This window comes from Lissotriton helveticus, chromosome 4_1, assembly GCF_964261635.1.
Source record: "Lissotriton helveticus chromosome 4_1, aLisHel1.1, whole genome shotgun sequence".
Taxonomy (NCBI): domain Eukaryota; kingdom Metazoa; phylum Chordata; class Amphibia; order Caudata; family Salamandridae; genus Lissotriton; species Lissotriton helveticus.
This window is the reverse complement of record NC_136063.1, coordinates 584126728-584149116: the sequence shown is the minus strand read 5'-3', so window position 1 is coordinate 584149116 and position 22389 is coordinate 584126728. Positions and strand designations below refer to the sequence as shown.

At 43.3% G+C, this 22389-nt stretch overlaps 1 protein-coding gene and 1 long non-coding RNA gene across 4 annotated transcripts in view; one reads left to right on the top strand and one right to left on the bottom strand.

Moving 5' to 3' along the window:
• Positions 1–22389, bottom strand: part of LOC144828763 (uncharacterized) — a 442674-nt gene that overhangs the window by 166244 nt on the left and 254041 nt on the right. The window lies entirely within an intron of this gene.
• SGK3 (serum/glucocorticoid regulated kinase family member 3) overlaps positions 1–22389 on the top strand; it is a 517133-nt gene that overhangs the window by 292621 nt on the left and 202123 nt on the right. For all 3 annotated transcript variants that reach the window (XM_078687207.1, XM_078687206.1, XM_078687205.1), the window contains 6 exons: positions 3733–3782; positions 4479–4536; positions 4743–4826; positions 4911–5042; positions 12022–12134; positions 12227–12263. In XM_078687207.1, coding sequence (XP_078543333.1) covers positions 3733–3782; positions 4479–4536; positions 4743–4826; positions 4911–5042; positions 12022–12134; positions 12227–12263 — 474 coding nt within the window. The remainder of the gene's footprint in view (positions 1–3732; positions 3783–4478; positions 4537–4742; positions 4827–4910; positions 5043–12021; positions 12135–12226; positions 12264–22389) is intronic.

Sequence of the window (22389 nt, the reverse complement as noted above, 5' to 3'; positions counted from 1 at the left end):
GTAGTCCAGGGGAGGAGCCACCTATCTCGTGATACTTCGAAGACTCTTCCAGGACAACAATGTGCAATCATCCGGACCCAACACTAGGCGGCGATCTATGCTATAGATATGAATATCAGCAGCCCTACATGCCAAGAACAGATGCATACTGGTAAGTAGGATATAGTCAACTCTAATGTCTCACCAGCCTCCTGCAGTTGACAAAAGTATAAAGAAAATCCACATACATACATACATACTTTCATTCATTCATACATACATACAAGGACTTAGGATCAGGACGCTTTATCCACTGGCCTGTTTAAATTGTAATTTGCCTTTTGCTTCCACCTAATACTGCTTGCAAGCATGTGGCAGTGTCAGTCCACTTTAGCCACTGGCTCTCTTGCACTGTAAATGTCAACATTTTATCTGAGCATATGCACATTTGCACAAAAAGTAGGCCAAGGACCTGTGAGTCAATCTCTTCTTTTATTATAGCCCGCCGTAGAGGGCTATGTCGGCTATTAAAGGCCCTCTCCAACCCTTTAACAAGGGAGAGCCCAGCTACGAAGGACTATAAGGCTATTAGAACATTCTGCCACTAGAGGGCAGAATGTTCTAACAAAAAAGAACAAAGCCTTATGGGAGCGTGAGGGGATGGGAATCCCCTCAGGCTCCCTGAAGCCTTTGTTCACAGTCAGAGCTGTGAACAAAGAAAGATTGAAAAGTTGGAGCTCCAGGCTTATACCAGCCATTATAAGCCCAGAGCACTCCATTGTTTTCAATGGAGCTCCCAACATTCCAATGTTCTAATTGTATTTACTGTTGGTTTTTACTTTAAACATTTAATTGCTATTGCATATACTTCCAAAAAACGATTTCACGAAAACATTGCACGTTTTTCAGGCCAGACCTATTGGCTTTGCCAATCCTTGTTAGTATTTTCCTCATTCACAGATGCTTTTCTAAGTGAGGGCATCCAGCCATTTTGAAACTCCTTTGGTCCCTCCCTTGTAATCATATTGCTAATTGCGTCCATTATTGGTACAGGTAAACCTTTCTCCATTGCTTACTTCAGAGATTAGGTATGAAGCAGAGATGTTTCTTATCAGTTAGCTAAAAAGATTTAGCAGGTCTAGCTAAATCGGTGTCACAAGCATATGCTCATCACTGGTGGTGGTTCATGTTTTATAATGCAAGTTCCCTGTTTTTTTCTATTGTCACCGTTGGACTTTCTGTTGGCACAAGCTGTGGTCTCCTCGTTACCTTTATGGTATACCCTGGCAAAGTATAGGCTCATTGCCAACTAACCAACTTGAGACAGAAAACATAGTGGACTGTACCCGCAACACATGGGGTGAACATTCATTCACGTGCACAGAGCAGGTGAGCTACCTAGGGAAGTGAATGGGTCTTACAGGGGACTCTGTAGTTACTTTGTTCGACCTTTGCAAGGCAGCTAAATTGATATTCCTTAACGTATTCATTAGTCAATATAAATTGTGGGCACAGGAGGCATCATCAACCGCGTTTGATTTTGAGGTTTTTTAGGGGCAGTGGGACACTGAATGTTGCTGCATACTTAAAAAAAATCAATGGCTGGTGCAACCATGTTTTGGTGTCACTCAAAATTATTAACTCGAATTGGTAAGCGTGACATGGGGGTAATGGTAGAATTACGTTTGGTAATCTTTATTACTCCTAGCCTTCTCTAACTTTTCAGTGCTTCCTAATTTACCACCCACTCATGAGAGGCGTTTCGGCATCCCACCCGGGTTTGGGCAAGAAAACAGGAGCAGTGTAAACTAAAAGAAAAAGTATTCAAAACGACATGGGGTACACTGTGTTCAGGAAAAGTAAAGATGATTAAAAGTAATGAAGAAAACTGATAATCAAACTGTCACCGTTTAAGCTCTTGAGCACAGAATGCCTATATCTTCTTGACACTGAGTGGTTGCAATATTGTATTGCATCCATTTACAGTTACCATATGTATCCAGATATTGACTTTAACAAATCCACTGTGTTTTACTATTGCTCGCATGATAAAGTGATTGTACATTTCAAGTAAAATATTTTAACATGGTTCCTCTTTAGAGCGTGCTATCAACAAGTGTTTCATATTGAATACTGATTTTAAACCCGCTTGCTTTTTTTTTTTTGCATTATTCAAATGCCAAACCAGAAATAGTCTGTTTACTCGCACACCAGAGGGTTATGCTGTGTGTAGGGTGAAGATCTAGTTGTGTTTCTGTTGATTTCTTAAATCCTGTATCATATATACCCTCTCAAAGTATTGATGCCTAGTCTTAATCATGAAATGGTTGGATTAAAACATTAGACCTGCACAGTCAGGGTGATTCCTGTGCTGTGCCTGTGCTGTGTAATGTTCGTCCTTAAGAAGAGTTATTGTGTCAGTCCCTTTTTTTTTAAAATAAAAAATATTTTTACGTTTTATTTATCGTAATCATTTCACATTGATATAGTAGAATTCATGACATTAGTACTAACAGTGATCATGTGTGTAAGTAAAATTTATCAGCAAACTTCACATCTAAACACAAATGCATAATAGAATTTTCTCATTGTAGGAAATACGAACCAGGTTATCATTTGTATTTAAGGGTAAACCTTCTGTTCCGTGTTTGTTTTATATTTATGAAATGCACTCATAGTCAAAGGGTTCTTGGCATTCGGTGGGATGAATCCAGTCACTCACCCCACAGGAACATGTTGGGACTAAGCTGTAAAAACAAGGGATTTAATGGCCTTTCCAAAAGTCAGATAATTAATTGGAGGGGAAACCTCTATGAATGGCCAACATGTTGAGGGCCACAGCCACGAAAGCTCCTCTTTCAAGTTCTTGACTCCTCAAGCATGGACAGTGAACAATAACGTCTAAACATTTTTAAGAAAGATGGATAAGATCTACATAATGCCAGACGGGTGACAAACCGAGCTTTGAAATCAATATATATCAGGCCCGCTGAAACCAGTGAATTTCACATCATGTTATGGACATTAAAATGAATAAAGCATATACAAATAAAGAAGCAAAATTTAAAATGGGAAAACGTTTCTATATTTGATTGAGAATTAAACAAAATATTTCAGTATTTGAGCATTTGTTAGGTGTATACTTATTTTTGTACTCTGTGTGTTCCGAAAATCAAATCATAGAAATTGCTTAGGCCGGGGTCCCCAGCTTCTCATAAGGACTAGGTGGGGGTCTTTGGGTTACAATAGTGATTCTGTCTGGATCCTCAGAAACCGAAAAGTTAAGAAACGCTGTCCTAGAGTAACATCAGTGAGGGAATGTCAGCCCTATCTTCAGTTTTTGTTCTAATAAGCTGCTTTTTAAAAGGCGTGCTAGTTAGTATAGGCTTCATATCACTGAACTGCTTTACATATATTCTACTTTAAAGGCAACTTTAATGGACGTTACTGCATTTTAATACAACACATTTCCTGCCTGTTTTTCAAAGAGATAATTGTGATTGTGACAGAAGGGGCAGTTGACATAGCATTCATTCTGTGTGACCTGAAAGTTAGACATTGGTGACCGACAGGTGGAGAGAGAGCCAAATAGATCTAAGCTCTAGACTGTATTTTAGGGAATGTCACATACTATGACAGTTTCTTTTTTAGCTTGTTTAAACTGTAAAGAGAGTCCTCAAAATTTCACCCGAGCAAATAATCTGAACTCACTGTACACTACTTACACTATTTATTTTTGGGTCATTCCAACAGAAGTCATTTGCCTCGCGAAATATCAACCTGGGACCATCCGGAAACCCCAAGTAAGTTATCTCTACAATTGCTGAATGCTGAAATTAATGCTGACATTTTCTTTAGTTGCATATATGACCATTTCTATTTCGCAGAAGAATTGATTGTTACATATCACATTTGTGTTTGTAATGACGGAGAATATTTTAATTGTGGTGCCAAATAAGAAATGTGGAACGTAGGGAGACGCAACTCAGCACCTTTGTTTAATTCTGTATCTTCGCAGTTAGCCTTCCTTTCAACACATGAGAAACCTTGTATGTAAAAAAATTAGTGTCAACTAATAACCGGTACAGTATTTCGGATTTACTAAGGCAGGATTTTCTAATTTCATATGTGTAAATCGTTTCCTCGACCATCACTTTATATTTCCGTTTAGAAATCTATTCTGAAAGTCCTCACTTGTTTTAATCCGTTGCACTGTACAGGGTTTCTGTGGTGGTTGCTGAAACGTAACTGGGCTAATTTGTTGACTGTCTGGCTCTTAACGTGAAACGTTATACCTAGGCATAATGCAGAAAGTGCATTTTTAAAAATGGGCAACAAAATGCACTGTGACAAAATCTATTTAAGGAAAGTTTTCTTGACTTCAATTGTAATTTTCAAATTATATAATATTTAATTTGTTTTTTGAGTCCCTTGTATGTTGGTATTCTTTCCTAGAGCTAAGACCCGCTTTAACTTACTTCTTGGTTCATCTCTTTCAGCGCTAAACCAACAGACTTTGACTTCTTGCAAGTTATTGGCAAAGGAAGCTTTGGCAAAGTAGGTGCTTATTTTCCCAGAAGAAAAATTACAGCCCTAAACCACAAGATGAGTGTTTTATGTATCATAACAATATTTTAGATCAGAGAACTCTGTATGTTTGTGGCTTAGTAGTAAAGTTAAAATATGCTAACATTTTCCTTAAAAAATGTGAAGATTGTTCTGAATGGTACAAGTTAAGTCACTGTTTATCTCTTCTCCAACAGGTTCTTCTTGCAAGAAGGAAGGTGGACGGGAAATATTATGCTGTCAAAGTGTTACAGAAAAAAATTGTTCTAAACAGGAAAGAGGTCCAAAGATAATTTACATAATGTTTTTAAAAAGAGGAAAAACATTTATTCCTTTGTTCACGTTGATCTTTTTCTTCCTTTCAGCAAAAACATATAATGGCAGAACGCAATGTGCTTTTGAAAAACGTGAAGCACCCCTTTTTAGTCGGATTACATTATTCCTTCCAGACATCAGAAAAATTGTACTTTGTTCTAGATTTTGTGAACGGAGGAGAGGTGAGTTAAAATCTGTGTTAATCCAAATACATTTCTATCTGTGTTTACTCATTTCATGAGTAAGTTAATAAATATAGGTGTCGTTGAATGCAAAGGAGGCTCATAGTAGTTTTACAGTGTGTGCCATTATATCCAGGTTTGGGATAGCAGTTCTCTGCTTTGATGGAAATGGGCCATTTGTTACTTTGTAGAGTTTGATTGCCTGGAGGAAGAGTAGAGAGTATAATGGCTGGTCTGCCTTCACACACATGATCACATTGTAACCTGTTCATTAGACTCTTCTTCAGCAACCTGCACCAGTGCACTGTGCAGTCACGTTCAGTAACCTTGGGCTTTAAGATGGCAACAGTCAGCTAATTTACTACATGGCTGTTACTGTTTACACTTTCGTACACTAATTTAATATATTCTTTGAACATATGGATAATGCATATGATTGAAAGGAAAATGGTTCACAAATAGGTACCTGTCGAAGTTCTAAGCAGGTTGAAAAGACTCCTGGAATATATGATTTTATATATAGTGAAACAACAGAAAATTGGTACATTTGCGCTTGCAACTGAAAGGAAACATGCTTCCGAAAATGTCTGTTTTCATGATGTTTCCTGTCATTTTTGTTTTTTCGTTGCTCTGGCGGGGCTTTCTAAAATACCCTTTTTCGCTCAGTATTGCAAATCGAGGTCTCCTTCTGGGATGCTATATGTGATCTCCATATTTGCATAATCTTGTTAAGTAGCCTTAAGACGACCTTGTTTACATGCTCTCAGGACATGCATGGAGGCTCATCGCGGGCTTGAGAACCTCACCTATGTGGCTAGTTATTTTTACTTTATTCTCCTCAATGTCCTTATCCCAGCCAACAGCATACCTGCAGCAATTCCTGCTTTCACCCTGCCCTTCAAGGCCTTTTATATTATGCTGCTCCTCTGCAACCCTACTGCATTTGCCTGAGCATGTGGAAGTTGGCATATCATATCCTACACTGCAGTATGTACGACAGTGCTAAAGGCATATGTATAGCTGTATTGAACCTTACCAGTACATTAGGGCTGCTCCCCAGAGTTACTGCATTTTTACCACCAAACGTCTTGTATCCAGTGATTTTATGGTCATTTGGTGCCTACCCCAGAAGCCAAAACTTTATCATCTATTTGCCTGTTCTCTGTCCCCCTCAGATTTTTAATCCAGTGTTTCTCTTCTGCATTTTTTCCTGCCTGCCCCTCAGGAAATCTAGCTGCCTCTCTGAATTGACAGTGACATCTCCCTTTATGGTCCTATGCAGAACTGCAAAACCGCACAGGACTGGGAAACAAAAACTGTGGCAAATTTTATCAGACATGCATGAAGTGACTGAATTTCGCATGCGAGCCCGCCCACTGATACAGGGGAGGCGTGTGAAAAGGCAAGCCTCCTCAGTCAACAAGAGTTGTACCCTTTATTTTTAATGTACTTCTCTGAAGTCCACTGCCCCAATGTTTATGTGCTGCTCTAACACTCAACAATAAGCAAGATGAGGTGATCACTAAGTCTCCCAAGCTGTGGCAGGGTTGGGAGGAAGCACCTTTCCCATAAGGAGAAAAAAAAATCCCAATTTCCCCAGCTGGTGGTCCTTCAATTAACTCTCTCAGGTTGGCAGTCAGGGGCAGCGACTAGGAGGTGGGGGGCAAATGTGCTCAATACCATTCAGAGCTGGGTCCATTAGCCTCACAACACCCATGCCAGTGCCGTAAGTAGAGGGTTCCGACGCACAAGCCTCATCTATTGTCCCCTGTATCAGAAGTATTTGAGCCACCAGAGTCTCTTCACTGATTGTTGTTCACAATTGGTTACGACAAACAGGTTGTTGGACCTGGCCCTTTTTCAGGGTTCTCCCCAAACCTTTTGCCTTCCTCTGCCTATTTTTCTGATCTTTTTGTTGGCTTTAGGACTCTGGGCACTTTACCACTGCTTAGAAGTGCTAAAGTGCATTGCTCTCTCCTCTAATCAAAGTATGATTGGTTTACACCTGTTTGGTATACTTGATTTACCTGTACGTCCCTCGGAAAGTGGTATCCCATATTCCCATGGCTTGTAAATTAAATGCTACTATTGGGCCTGCAGCACTGCTTGTGCCACCCACAGAAGTAGCCTTTCAAAGTTGTCTCAGGCCTGCCGCCGTAGGACTTCTGTGCACAGTTCACTGCACCTTAACTTGCCATTTAAAACTAATTGCGAAGCCTTAAACTCCCCTTTTAATACATATAGGTCAACCCTAAGATAGGCCCTAGGTATTCCTATGGGCAGGGTGCTGTGTAATTAAAAGGTAGGACATGTACCTTTGTGTGGCATGTCCCGGTAGAGACAATCAGCTAATTTTGTTTTTCACTACTGTGAGGCCTACTTTTCTCATAGGCTAGCATTGGGAATTCCCTCATATACTTTTAAATAGTAATTCCTGATCAGAAAGGAGTGACGTTGCTATGTTTGGTATGTTTAGAATAGTGGTGATAAATCCTGGTAACTGGTGTAGTTGGGTTTTTTCATTACTATTTTAGAAATGCCGCCTTTAGAAAGTAGGGAAATCTCCAGATCACTATCTGGAAAACCCAGTGCACTGCTCAAATCACTCGAAAGAGTGTAAGGTCTTTTAAACAATGTTTAGCTTATTTACAATAACAGTTAATAACAAGACATCCAATGTTTACCCAAAATAATAATCAATATTACAACAAATGAAATGTGTTCTGGGGTCTTATGACGTGGTGTTGATGCTTGTTTATTAATTGTTCATGGAGATTGTTGTCATCAATCACAAAATCCGAAACAATGGCATCATATGTTCAACTTAGAAATCCCATTGTATTTTGGGCCTTTAGAAAGTGGACATTTCTCTGCACTTATGACTCTGTGGTTTGCAGCATGACTCCAATACACGTCTTGAGTAGGGTGACAAATACACATGTTGAATACTTTCCAGACATTCACAACACAGGAAGGACTGGGTGTGGCAGGGGATGCATCTACATTCATGTGCATATTGATAGTCTTCGAGGGCCGGAAGAGGTGGTCCTTTCTTAACACTTGTATAGGTTGTGTCCTGCCCTCACACAAAGGGCTAATTTAACCCCTACTGATCATCTGAAGCCAGGGCTAGGTTGAAAGGAATTGTTGCACACTTCTAAGGGTTCCTATGAAGTCACCCCTTCATCAAAGACATTTTTGAGTGTAAGTACAGGGGCTCTGACCACATGTTTTTAGACACTGCGTGGGACTTGTAACCAGACGCTGCTCATTTTACAATCTGCAGATTGCCAGAGGACTGCTGTGCTGCCAGAAGGAACCACCATTTGGACTACCTGATTTATTGGGCTGGCCTGCTGCTGGAGGTACTGCCACTCTGCAACTTGACTTATGTGTTGGCATGCTGCCTGCTACCTTACTTTAAGCCCCCAAGTTTTCTCCAAGGGCTTGCAGGCATGCCCCTTGTTTACTTCGAGGTCTCATGGAGTTCAAAGACCTATTTACTTGCATTGGTTACTCCACTTCTGCAGGACTTTTCCAGCAACCACGAACGTGCTGCCCTAAGAAGAGAAAACCCCTTTGTGTGGGGGACTGTCGGAGTGAGCACAGCTCGCCGTGTTTGGTTCAAAACTGAGACTCTGCTCGTATGTCTGTACTGCTCAATACTGCCTTCCCCACCAGAACCACAAGGATCAGCTGCCTCGTCTCCCTTAATCAATCTCACACTGCGAGGATGCAGCAGTCAGCCGGCTCATCTGCTTTCAACAACCTACTGCACTGTGAGAATCATTGCCTTGGTGCGTCCCTGTCAGCAGAGCGAGGTGCATTAAATTCCATGCTGCACCAAGGGAATCCCTCAGCGTGGCCCTTCTCGTCAAGCGCGCAGGTCGAGTGATGCCAAAGGCATCTACACAGACTTCCACCCCCAGCCTAGGAGGCCTGAGCGTGACATTGGGTCTGGATGCCATGAACGAACCCCAGCAGCGGCATTGAGAAAGGTACTGTGTCGGTGGGAACCCACCGGGTGGTTGCTATGGACCGCCTGCCTCGTTTGTTTAGGTGCCGCTTCCCCACAGCCGTATAAAATAGAGACTTGGTGAATTACCTGAATCGGACCTAAGAGGTCCCAGCATTACTATACTGCGCTCCTCATAGTTGGGAAATACATGCTTTTTCAAAACACTCGCACATTTTAAAGCTCTGCTTTGATTAATTAAAAAAGAATAACGTGTTTACTCAGTGGATTTTTGTAGTTTTGGAAGCAATGTGGTTGTAATACAATAAGATATTTTAATATAATCCTGTGTGGAGTATTATTGCATTACTGTGCAAGTGTGTTGCACATTCGCTTTACATATTGCCTCTCATGATAAGCCTGATTGCTCGGCGCCAAGCTACCAGAGTGTGAGCACAGATTATTTTTGGTGGGTAATTTACTTGGCCTGGGTAGAGCAGTGGGCTCTGCCTGGATTAGGTGTATACCCTAGCCAAACAGAAACCCCATTTCTAACACAGGCACCATAACACATTAAGGGAATGGTTATTTTATTTCCTTCTATAATTGGTGATGCTTTTATTTCCTTCTATAATTGGTGATGCTAGGCGAGGCCAGCTCTGTCCCAGACTACAAAAAGGGCAGGCGTGTTGAAATCATTGCACCAAACAAGCCCTTTATGTTATGTAGCAGCCCAGAAATGAATGCTGGGCTTGAACTACTGTTGAGATTGTGGGCACACTGTACCCCTAAACTTTTACAGTTCAGTGTATGCCCAAGAGTTGGGTGGATCGGGAACGGTGTTAACTTCTCATCACAAGTCAGTGTGTCCCAGAGGTAAGTTTCTAAACAGCGTTTAAAAATAATGCTAAATAAAGGACTGACTCGTAAAGTAAGTTCTGGAGCGGAATTTAGAGGAACCATGAAGGGTTATTGCAACAGTTAAAAGGTACAATATAGAAATAGTAAAATGCAGATTCAACCAATCATTTAACTGCATAAAAGCATTGCTATAAAGGCTCAAGGTAATAAGAACAATGCAGAATACTAGGAAAATTCAGAAATTGACGAAGTCTCAAATGTGCGGCAAAATCAGTAAGAAATTGGGCATCATCCCTAGAAGAGAACAAAAAGATCTGGCTCAACTCCAAACTCAAGGTTTTATATAGCTATTTTCCCCATAAGAAATCAAAGCCATTGTAGTGGGAGCTAGGAATTCCATTTACAACATATCAGATTACAGATCAATGCATTGTTACATAACCCTACCCCCTTACCAGTAACCCATTACATTAATAATGATGCAGCCTATGCTTTATTTGTAAAATAACGAGTTTCCAGTGTCCAAAGTGGTTCGCCCGCGCCTGCAGCCAGCGCTTTTAAATGTCAGCACTCTGAATACCAAGACTGCATAGTCTTTAATCCTCCTCAGGCCTCTATAATCTTCAACCAGGCACCACGTGACCTTTTATCTCACTTTTGAAGGTTCCTGCTTTCCCGTTTGTGTGCTCTTTCCTTTCTTGTTCTCAGGAAATGTCTGATGAGGAAAAATAAGTGTTGACCCTCAAAAATGAATGCCTATGGCCCCCACCGACTCAAATTAAGCACTGGATTCAGCCCTTCTGACACACTGTCACCTGGAACTGGCAGAACAAAGTACTTACATAAACAACAGTCAGCCAGTGTGAATGAAGGCAAAATGCAAGCAGAAAGTCCTTGGGAAATTGTTACATAAGGCCTTTTTCTAAGGCAGTTTAATCGGGAATTAACAAATCCACATGTTACTGCACGTAGTATCAGGTAGACATTCAAACCGAGAGTAAACCTGATGTGACGTCCATTTTGGACAAGTTGGCAGTGAGGCCTAACTAGCACAAGTCAGAAATTCTTTAAACGTGTCACTGCAAACCACTGAGTAGTAATGTTGTAATAAAGTTCTCCGGCTTGACCCGTGACAGGAATTCATGAAGCCGCTCACTTTCAATTGTGAAAGCGCTATAGTGTCACTTATTGGCACCACAGCGGGGCCTGGGCATGCGCGTGTCTGCCGCTGATGCACTGCAAGAAGCAGGAACCGGGTAACGTGCACCCAGAGTCTGAGCAGCGCGCATTTGTGCATAAAGCGCAGTAAGGCTCAACCGCTTGCTCTCTTCTGAACCATCCACAGCTGCTCAAGGCGCTGAATGGCAGGCCCGCCCCTTGTTCTAAGCCCATGAGCTGCGCCACAGCTCCTCAAGGCGCTGAATGGCAATCCCGCCCCTTGTTCTAAGCCCATGAGCTGCGCCACAGCTCCTCAAGGCGCTGAATGGCAGGCCCGCCCCTTGGTCTAAGCCCATGAGCTGCGCCACAGCTCCTCAAGACGCTGAATGGCAGGCCCGCCCCTTGTTCTAAGCCCATGAGCTGCGCCACAGCTCCTCAAGGCGCGGAATGGCAGGCCCGCCCCTTGTTCTAAGCCCATGAGCTGCGCCACAGCTCCTCAAGGCGCTGAATGGCAATCCCGCCTCTTGTTCTAAGCCCATGAGCTGCGCCACAGCTCCTCAAGGCGCTGAATGGCAGGCCCGCCCCTTGTTCTAAGCCCATGAGCTGCACCAGATGCAATCTGCCTATTGTCAATCCCTTTCAGGCCCTACTTTCCTAGGCAAGATTTGGGGAGGCTGGAATGTTCTGTTTTTTCTCAAGCTTTCCCGAAAATGTGGTATACTACTGTCAAAGAGCGTGGCAGTTTAAATCGTCTGGGGTTGATTTTCTGGGGGTAAAAGAAAATTGTACTAGGTACCTTTACTGTTGCTTATTTTTTCCAGGTTGGGTAATAATTCTGATGGTAATAGCATGTTTCACGTCTTGAGAATAGCGATTTATATTTTTGTCGAAGAGAATGGAATGTGGGTTCATAATGTATTCCATCTGTTCGATACAGTAACTGTTCATAGAGGTTTGGCATGCAAAACAATTCGCAACTTACAGTGTACATTTGCTTGTTTACAGCTGTTTTTTCACTTGCAAAGAGAACGCACCTTTGCCGAACCAAGAGCCAAATTTTACGCCGCAGAAATAGCCAGTGCTTTAGGCTACTTACATTCCATAGAAATTGTATACAGGTAAGACTGTTGCTTCTGGTAGCATCTGGTTGCTATTCATTTTCCTATGACGATTGGAACTAATTTGGGTATGTTTTGTATTTGTTCTTTAGGGACTTGAAGCCAGAAAACATCCTTTTAGACTCGGAGGTAAATTTGGGAAACTATATTCTCAATCCTTTGTATGCTATACTGTACATAATATGATATATTGTGTTAAAAAATGTTTTCCCATACGTTGTTGTGCTTAGCTTAAATATCATATGCACACAGAAAACAACTAAGGATCTCAAAGTCAAGCCATATTTAGAAAGAGCAATACCAGAAGCCACGTTGTCAGGCCTTTTTCTGTTTGTACATTTGGATATACTTATTGGTCAAGGTTGGCCAAAGCATTGACTTTTTGCCTTCGCTCATGGTGGACATTCTTGTCTATTTTTTATTAATGTTTCACAATTTCAAAATGTTCAAGTCCTTCACAAGGTGACAAAACCATTGTCCCGTTGCAGCCTCCAGGGAATTATGAAGACAGTGGTGCGAACCCAAAGGGCATATACCACCCTACCTTTGAGCTAGGCAAACCTTCATCCCATACGTGAAAGTATACTTTAAAACTATATCAAGGCAAAATCAAAGTGAACAGCAGTGGCATATTCCAGTTCACACCCTTGTACACACTCCCTGTATTAAATAGTGGCTATAACCAACAAGCATTGGCAAAGCTAATAGGTCTCGCCTATACAAGAGTTATTGGCTGCGCTAATGTGTTTTTAGCCATGTTGTACACCAGCATGGATAAAAGTTAGTGACATAGAGGAGTCTGGTGCAGTGTGGAGTGCAGTGGCATAGAATGGAGGGAAGCAGAGGGTGGGGAGAAGTAAAGGGTGGGGGAAAGAAGCAACGTGGACGTGGATTCCAACATATGGCATTTAGCAGAAAGAGGGGGAAACTAAAATAAAAATCCTAAGAGGGAGATCTAGGCTTAATTACCTCATTAAGAGTAAGGGTAGAAGAGGGGAAGCTGAGAGGAACACAGAAAAAGAGGGTGACCAGGTCTGTGGTAAGAGAGAGAGACAGTGGTGATAGAAGAAGAAAAAGGGAGAGAGGGGGGTGCGTGGTGAAAGAGAGGCGTTGGTGAACTCTCATCACACACACAACTTATCTTTTTAGTTTTTCCTTCACATTGGCCTCCCCACCTCTAACTCTCTCCTGTTTGGTGTTGGAGGATGAGACAGATGGACAGAGAAGCTGCAATCCAGGGAGGGTGAATGGAAGAGAAGTAAAGAAATGAGAGAGAAGGAGAAATTAGGAAGAGACGGGCAGGCAGTGTGGTGAGGGCCTTCCAAATGACCCAACTTCTCCGGGCCAAAAGTTATGCTTGGGAGAGGGCATATATAAATCTAACGTGTTAGCAGTGTGGGATTGACCTTTTGGGACTCTGGGTCACTCGTCCAAAGTAACAAGGGTAAGCTGGAGACTGGAAACACTGAGCACACTGGCTGACTTGAGTGCTACAGAGATCTGCCGCTTTCTCTCACTATTTCTGCTGAGGGAGCTATGCTGCTGCAAACGTTAATGGAAACTAGCTCGTCCCTGGACAGTCTATGCGAGAGTGAGCGAGGCGAGGACTGTGCTAAGGGTGGTGGACGGGAGCCGGAGATAGCAGGTCAAATGAAAACTGGCTGGGTAGGAGTTTATGACAAACCCCAGAAACTTGGTTCTTAACGATGACATTAAAAACAACTTCTTCACCTTGAAGATACAGCCCAAGCTTTCCAAAAGAAGTACTGTTGTCTGAAATTGTTCCTGAAGTCTCTCCAGACATTAGTCCAAAGGAGGACATCGTCCAGATAGACTATCACACCTTGAGCCCATAGGTGTTCCATGACTGGCTTCAGCACCTTGGGGAAACACCATGGAGCGGAGGAGAGATCAGATGGCAGGGAGGAGAATTCTATTGTCATCTCTGCCCATATGAGCTGTAGAAATCTTTGCTGTATACAAAGGATAGGGATTGTGAGATATGCATACTTCAAGTCCAGACTCATCCAGTCTGAAGGACGTAGGATATCCCGTAGGAGGTGGATTCCCTCCATTTGAAAGTGGCGGTAAACTAGCCATTATTTGAACTCTCGTAGATTAATAACTGGACGACGACCTTCGTCCCTTTTGTTATCCAGTAAAAGGTTACTAACGAAACCCTTGCGGTGCTGAGTGGTAGGCGTTATAGCTCCTTTGTTCAGCAATTCCTCCACTTCCTGAGAGATCAGGAGAGAGTCTCGTTCTGATAGTGCAAGGGAACGGGTGAATTGCGTTTCCACCGGAGTGCAATAAAACACTATATGGAAGCCTTTTATTGTTTGGAGGACCCATGCATCTGACATGAGATGTCCCCAGTTGTCTGCAACCTGAGCCAAGCACCCTCCCACTTTTAGTTGAGAAGGAGGGAGAAAACTTACCAGAGCCATTGCCATGAAAGTGTCCTCACTGTTCTCCTCGGCCGCTTTTGACATTCTGCCCTTAGACAAGCCTGGGTCTCTTTTTCCAACAGTTTCCTCTGTCTGCTGCAACGTAGGTTGCTAATTTCTCCCCTGGAGTTCATTGTACCTGGCTTCCTGGAAGAAACCCCTATCTCCCTTCTAGATGCTTGAAATCATTGAGCAAGTCGTTCTTGGTGATTCCTCGCATCCATACCTCAAGATATGGGGGCAGATCAATTTCCTATGATGCACCATATCAGTGCAACAAGCTTCCTTTGGCCCTCGTTCTTGCCCTGATTTTACCTCTTTCAACAAGAGGCTAAAGACCTGGCTATTTTAGATTGTCCTTTTCCCGTAGTTCATCACAGCGCCGAGATGCTCCTTCGGGAGCAATTTGTGCAATTTGTCCACAATACCAAGTGTCCATAAGACAAAGGATAGAAACCGACGAACATGGATGTGTCTTTCCATTGATCATGTTGAGAGCCTTTGCGCCAGTTGTGGGCATACCGCCAACCAAGTGCCCTCTACCGCGAAGGTCCCTTGGGAAATCCGACGGGTTCAAGACGTGCTTCATGGATACCTGTGCTTTCTCCAGTGAAGTAAATGTATAGATACATTTGCCCAGTCTTTAACAAAGGGGTCTTCAAACAGCCGGCCGTGTGCAATGGGACCCGCTTCTGAGGACACAAGATCTCTCAGCTTAGGGTCCACCTTGATTAGGAGAGATCTCCTGCGCTCAGTAGACAGCTCACTGAAAATGATTGTGCATTATGCCCAACCAGATACGATGTCTGGGGAGATGATGGAATCTGATTGTTTATCCTCTTCAGCCTTGTCGCAGATTTTCATGAGGGGTCCTGTAATGTTAAGTAATGTATCCTGGCAGGACCGCCAACTAAAGGTAGTTACTTTGGCATCAATGTTTAGAGTTAGTGCCACTTTGTCTTCGAGCGAAGGGAGAGAACATGCTGCCCTTCGATGAACCAGATTTGTTTTCCAATGGTTTCCTCAGACTGCCTGCAATGTAGGTTGCTACTTTCTTCTCTAGAGCCCATTCAGAAAAATGGGTATGTATCATGTCACCTGGGTCTACCTTGTCGGAGGTATCTGCAGACGGGATGTGAGATGGGGAGTAGCTCAAAGGTCCGGAGAGGGACGCAGTGGCCTTGAAGGGCCTGGGTCACCGTTGGAATCTTCGTGAGTTATCTGCCTGGGAGTCCTACGCCTCAAAGGGGGTGTAGTTCCTCCCGGTGCACTCCCTAGTGAGATAAGGGATTGAGACTCTGCTATCTCAGAGGTTACGGAGTGAGACAAAAACACCTGTTTGAGGCGAAGGCATGCAAAGTGGGTGGGATATTCAATAAAGTAAGCGATTCAGACTGCCAGGTCGCCAGCTTAAGGAGTTTGTGCTCTAAAGGAGTGCTTGCCGAGGCGATAGCTTTTTCTATCCATACATCCACAGCGTCACAGAACTCATTTTCGAAAGGGAAATAGGGAGAGCTTCCCCTCTTACTCTATATAGTCTGATGCATTTGGAGGCCTTGGAAGGTTCCGGTTCAATTATACTGGCAGTCTGAGCTGCAGTGTGGTGCTGTGGAACAGCACTTATAGAGCTTCTGGCCCTTGATAATTGTGCCCTTAGATATCTATGGGCAGTGCACCTGGGATGTCCCCTAAGTGTTTGGGAAAGTGTTGGACCTGCTTGCTATGTACAGACCCCAGGTGTAGCGTCACAGATAGTAATTGGGCTGAGATGTCCAAAGGGGCAAAAAAACGGACCCATGCGGAAATCCACACCGCTATCTAGCTGTGAGCACTAGCCTGTACAGACCCCAATAGAGGCGTCTGTCTCCAGGTGCTGTGAGCAAAGGCTCTTGAGGCAGAAAAACTCTGAGTATTCAAACAGAACTGCCTTGTCACCGAGGTTTTCAGTGCGCCGCTATGGTTCAAATCGGATGGAGAGTGCCCTCTCGTGTGCGGAGGCTTGTACCGTACACAAAAATGGCTGCAGTATTCACAGCAAACCGGCGCTGCGTGAGGAGTGCTGAGATGCTTTTCTGCGGCACCCCATTGATCAGTGGGAGTAAAACCCTGGAGACACATTGAAATACCCCAAAAACCACAAGAGAAAGGAGACACTTATCATTTCATTTGATAACTTTATTTCGGTCCGGAGGACCATAAAAGTGCAGATAAAATACATACAAAGCACAGTCACTATAAAAAAATAAATATCCGTATTTAGAATAAAAATCAATTAAACACACAGTTATCAAGAACCAGAGAATGTTCAAATACATGATTTAAAACACGGAGGTTATAGAAAACGTTTCCTTCTGCGGCACACACCAAATAGAAAACGGGATACAGCAAATACTATTGGGGGGAGGTGTCATACATTAAAACCCTACAGGCCTGATTACAGTGTCTAAACCCCATGTGGAATCAGCCAGCATTTCCATATTGCGAGATACGCAGGGCAGAAGAACAGAACGTGGGGGACATCTTCTAGTTTATAATTACAAGCTGGGCATGTGCCGTTCTTCAAATGTGCCCATTTTGATGTAAATGCCCTGAGTGGTAGGCTGCCATGCCTTAATTGTATATAAAGTTTCCTCCCTAGTGGAGGTTGAATTTTATCTAGGAATTCCTCAAATAGTGGTTCCACTTTTACTAGGAGGTATTCTGCAGACAGCCTACCCAAGGTAGATAATCTTTGTAGGGCTTCACAGTTGTAGTGCTTCAACAAATTTTTAATTTCCAGTCTAGATGTCCCCGGGCAGCTCACCTCCGGTGTCTCCATAGGTTGGACAATCCTACCCGGGCACTAAGGACCTTGATGTAATTAAGACAGGGAATGTTTTTGTTTCTTAAAAGGCCCCAGATCTCCAGGAATTCAGTTCTATAGGGGGCCAGCTCGGGGACCGACCAGAGCCTCTTCCAATAAAGCAAAGGCCGTGCAACTACCAGGTTCTCCATTGATTCCAGGCCCAAATCAAATCTTAGAGGGATAAGAGGTGTACTTTGTGGTAGACCCACCAAGTTCCTCATAAAACAATGTTCCACCCTTAAAAGGTTTGATATGTTTTTATGTCCCCAAAGTTCGGCACCATACGTTGAGGCTGTTCTCGCCTGAAGTCGATAAATTTCAAGGACCGGACCAGCCGGTTTGAAATAAGATGTTCTATGGAGCTTACTGATACCCCCTACTATTTTTGTTAGCCTTAGGGCTGACTTGGAGATCTGACAGCCCCAATCAAAATCTTCCGTCAGGGTAATACCCAAATAGACACAAGTTTTAACACATTCCAGAGGTTTATAATTAAGAACAGGATTTGGGCGGGTCTGTCTCTGTGGATTAAATATCATATACTTGGTCTTCTCTAAGTTGACCTCCAATCCACGCAGAGCACAAAATGTTGCAAATCCGTCCAAAATCCGCTGGATGCCCGATGATGTTTTGGATAACAACAGTGTGTCATCCGCAAACATCAGAGCGGGCACCCTCCCAGTAGCCAACCTCGGTGCGTCATTGTCTAGAGCCCCATTTAGATGTTCCACAAGCCCATTTATTTAAAGGCAGAACAGTGTGGGGGCCAGGACACAACCTTGGCGTACACCGTTTAAAACTGGAAAAGGTGATGAAAGTTCTCCTTACCTCCCACATCGGACTCGGGCATAATTTCCAGTATGTAATCTCTTTAAAATGTCCAATAGATAGGGCGGGAGGCCTAAGGATGCTAAAACTTGCCACAACTTTTCCCTAGGGACAAGGTCGACAGTGGCCCGTAGATCAACAAAGACAACGTAGAGGCTACCTCCCTCCACTTTTGCCGTTTTCCAGAATAGGGTCTGGAGCCGGAATATTTGGCCCAGGGTTGAGATACCGGTCCTAAATCCTGCCTGGAGTATGGACAATATTTTGTTTTCTTCCACCCACCCAAGGATCCTGTCCAGGATAATCCTGCCCATTAGCTTTTGAGATGTATCAATAAGACTAATGGGCCTATAATTAGATGGAATTAACGGGCAGCCTTTCTTATAGATGGGGACGATCTCGGCTCCCAACCAAGTACCCGGTGGATCGTTCCTAGAGAGGATAGCGTTAAATAGGATAGCCAAGTATGGTGCCCATATTTTGGGTTGGGAGCGAAATAAATCCCCAGGTAGTTTGTCAAGCTCGGGGGCTTTATTTGGTAGTAGCCTGAGTAGTGCAAACTCAACCTCCTTCAGAGTAATGGTCTCAGGCGTTGCCTGACATAGTTCAAAACCGGGGGGGGGGGGGCACAGATTCTGGCTCATATAATGCGCCATAGTCAGCCTCCCAAGCTGAAGGTGCTATGTTTGGGGATATGGCGAGGGTACCCCCGCCCATCCCTGCTGTAACGATGGTCCAGAAGGACTTAGAGTCCTTAGATGAGAGAGCTAATCTAAGCTCTTCCCACCTGTTTTCCTCCCAATCCCTTTTTCCCATAGTGGTAGCCTTTTTATAGAGCAGTCGTAGAGTTCTAATTCCAGCTCTGTCTTTGTTTTTAATTGCCAGGAGGAGTTCTTTTTTTACCTTCCTACAGGTGTCGCCATACAAGGGCTGTGTCTTAACCTGGTGGGGTTTATTCCCACTCACAGGGCTAAACACATCCACTAGGGCAGCAGCCAGTTGCTCATGGGTTTCCACAGTTCTACCCTGAGGGCCCAGGTCCTCCATCGCAGAAATCAGAGGTATAACTATCTTGTAAATTTCAGCGAGTTTAATAGGAGAGTCCTGGAAATAAGGCCATTTAACCCTGCGCCTATTATTTGCTACCGTGAGAGGCAACAAAATAGAATTAATTTCAGGTCCAGGGTTTGTCAACCCAAAACTCCCAGGTTTGAGTGTTAGTACAAGGGCATTGTGGTCACTGTCATGCCTAGGGAAGATTTTAAATTCCTTCAGTCTATCCCAGTATTTAAACTCCATCATTATTTAGTCGATAATTGAGTTTTGTTCCATTCTATTGAATGTAGCAGACCCCGGTCTATCAGGATCCAGCCTCCCATTGCACGCCCGCAAGGACGTTGCGAGGGACAATGATTTTATTTGGAGGACCAACTGGGTCCATGCCCTGACAGGTGGAATCTGTGGGTCAAGTACATGCCAAAAAAGGTCCTCATCTTCCTGTTCAGCCAACTCAACATTAACAAGGGGCTCAAACTGGCAATTGAAGTCACCACCAAGCACTATGACTGTTGAGGGGTCCAGTACCTGGATGAAATCCTTTAATACATCAATTGTAACAGATTCCTGCCAATATTTAACTGGCCGTGAATACATGTTTATTATGGCCACCTGGGGCCTATTTTGGACGGTTAAGAGAACACACTGGACTTCAAGAGAATTAGTGGGTATTTGAACAGCCTGGACACCTAAATGTGTACCCACCCATATTGATAGGCCTCCCGATGGTCGCCCCCTACTCTTAGTCGTAGCTAAGATATCAAATGTTGAATAACCGGGCCTTGCACTAGCCTCCAGTGCCCATGTTTCTTGCATCATACAGATGTCGTGATTTGCCATAAAGGAGCTCCACTCAGGCAAAAGCAGCTTGTTTTTCAAACCGGCCACATTCCATGACAGAATTTTTATACAACCATCTGAAACCCCATCATTTACAGACAGATTCCTATTACCACTCTTCCTATTACTACTCTCCAAGCCACTAGTGTCAGTCAAAACCATGTAATTGTTAATCCCTTCCCTGGTTTCACCGTTTACTAGTGCAACATTTAATGTGTCTGTCTCCTGATTTTGTACCCTCTCAATCGAGGCCATCCTAGCATCATCGGGCAAGTCATGCACTGCTGTTAGATTAACCTGAGGTCTGATGACAGCACTTTCCCTGGGTGTGGTTTCACAGTTATCTAAGGTATGCCCTTTTAACAATATGCAGTCTTTCCTCCCAGGGAGTCAGTCTACCTGTTCTAATGTGCTGAACCTGTTTCTTAGGGGAAATATTAATGGCTGAGGGATATACGAATCAAAACCCTCCCAGGTCCTTCTCCCCTGTTGGAGTCTATGTGTTTGGTTATTTTGGCCCCCTTCATACTGAACACCTCTACTCTGGCCATTCCTCGCCCATGGAGTGGGATAGAAATACGATAAATGAAGGGGAAGGATTTGGGAATTAGAGCAAGCTGGCATCCCACTGCAGATGTGTTCTACAGCACAATTTATGCATTTATTTTTGAGATCAGAATGATCCTCATTTTTCCCCTGGATTAAGGGTGGGACCCCAGCAAGCACTACTACAAAAGGTAGGGACTCTGGAGGGAGATCAATGGTCGGAAGCTCAATTTGTGAATCTGTTGTACATACATTTATGCTGCTCAGCCAGTGTGTATGTGAGTATGTATGGAACCTTGGAATGAGTGATGACTGCGTAGAATGTTGGTGTGCCTGGTGGAGGAGAAGAATGACAGTTAGAGAGAGTGGGCTGAGCAGCGAAGATACAGCTCCTGGTGGGGCTCTGTTCCAGCTTTGAACCAGCTCTTGAATTAGCTTGGAACTTGTAACTACTATCTTGGAACTTGACTAATAAACGATCTACATTGAAATACTTGGCTACCTCTAGTCATATGTACCATTTACCTTACAATATTTTGGCGACGCTTGGGATGACACGCTTGAGATGAAATCCTGTATCTTTTGGAAAGAAATCCAATGTAGATGAGAAAACCTGCGTTCATCTACTGAAGGTGAGGAAACCTACAATTCTACAAAACTTTTTTTTTTTTTCATTCAAGTAACAAAGCAAAGCAACTTTAAAGAAAATAATAAGGAGAAAAACGCCCGTTTAGCCCCACCAGTGTCCACTAATATCGGGACAGCCTGCTCCGGGCGCTTCACACTCCTCATGTTAATTATCATTTAAAAGAAAAGAAAACGTTAAGGAAAAGCAGTGTGTGTGAACAGTTTGCATCTACAAGAAATGTGATAACAGTTTCTCCCATAGTGCTTGAATTACTCGACCTGTGAATGTTGAATACTGGCAAAGATCGTCTTTTATTTTCCCCAACAAACTCCAGCCGTACACTTTGAATACGAGACTTTCAGATTCAAAGTTAATTTCTACTTTAAATGTCTGTCGCAGCCTGAGTTTGCCTGGAGGTCTAAAAGTCAACCTGTGGAAAGCTACTCTGTGTTCTTTAGCCACGGAAGTTTGAAGGCAGGTAGACTGTAAATGAGACATTTTGCGTAGATGAGTATTTGCATTTGAATTGCCAGTCATTGGGACTTCGAGATATTTTCAATTTTTGTTTTGCGTGCACTTTGACTTTGCCACTTGTAATAATCGCAGTGAGGCAGTTGATCAACTGAAGTTTCAAATTGTGCTCGAGCCATCTTTCAAAAGAAAATGGAAAAACATGTACGTACCTGATATTCCTGATTACGTCCTTATCTCCGTCATAGTCCTTTCAACTTAGAAGCATTCTTCTGGCGTTCTGCACTGCTGGAAGACGCCCCGCTGCACTGACGCGCCGAGAGCCACCCGGATTTGCGTGAGAAGACGTGCCACCATCTTAGGCAACATCACCATGACAACATCACAGCAAGTTATTTATCGACAGGTCGAATCAGAGCTATTTTTAACATATGGTATTTATGAAAACTTTGTTTTTAAAGTATTCTGAGACAAAGAAAAGTATATCCTACGCTACTCTAAAGACAGACTGCCATACCAATAAATCTCGAATACTCTTCACATTAAACATTCCAGGAGCCACTAGAAATATCTGAAGAGAAGCAAATATATTAC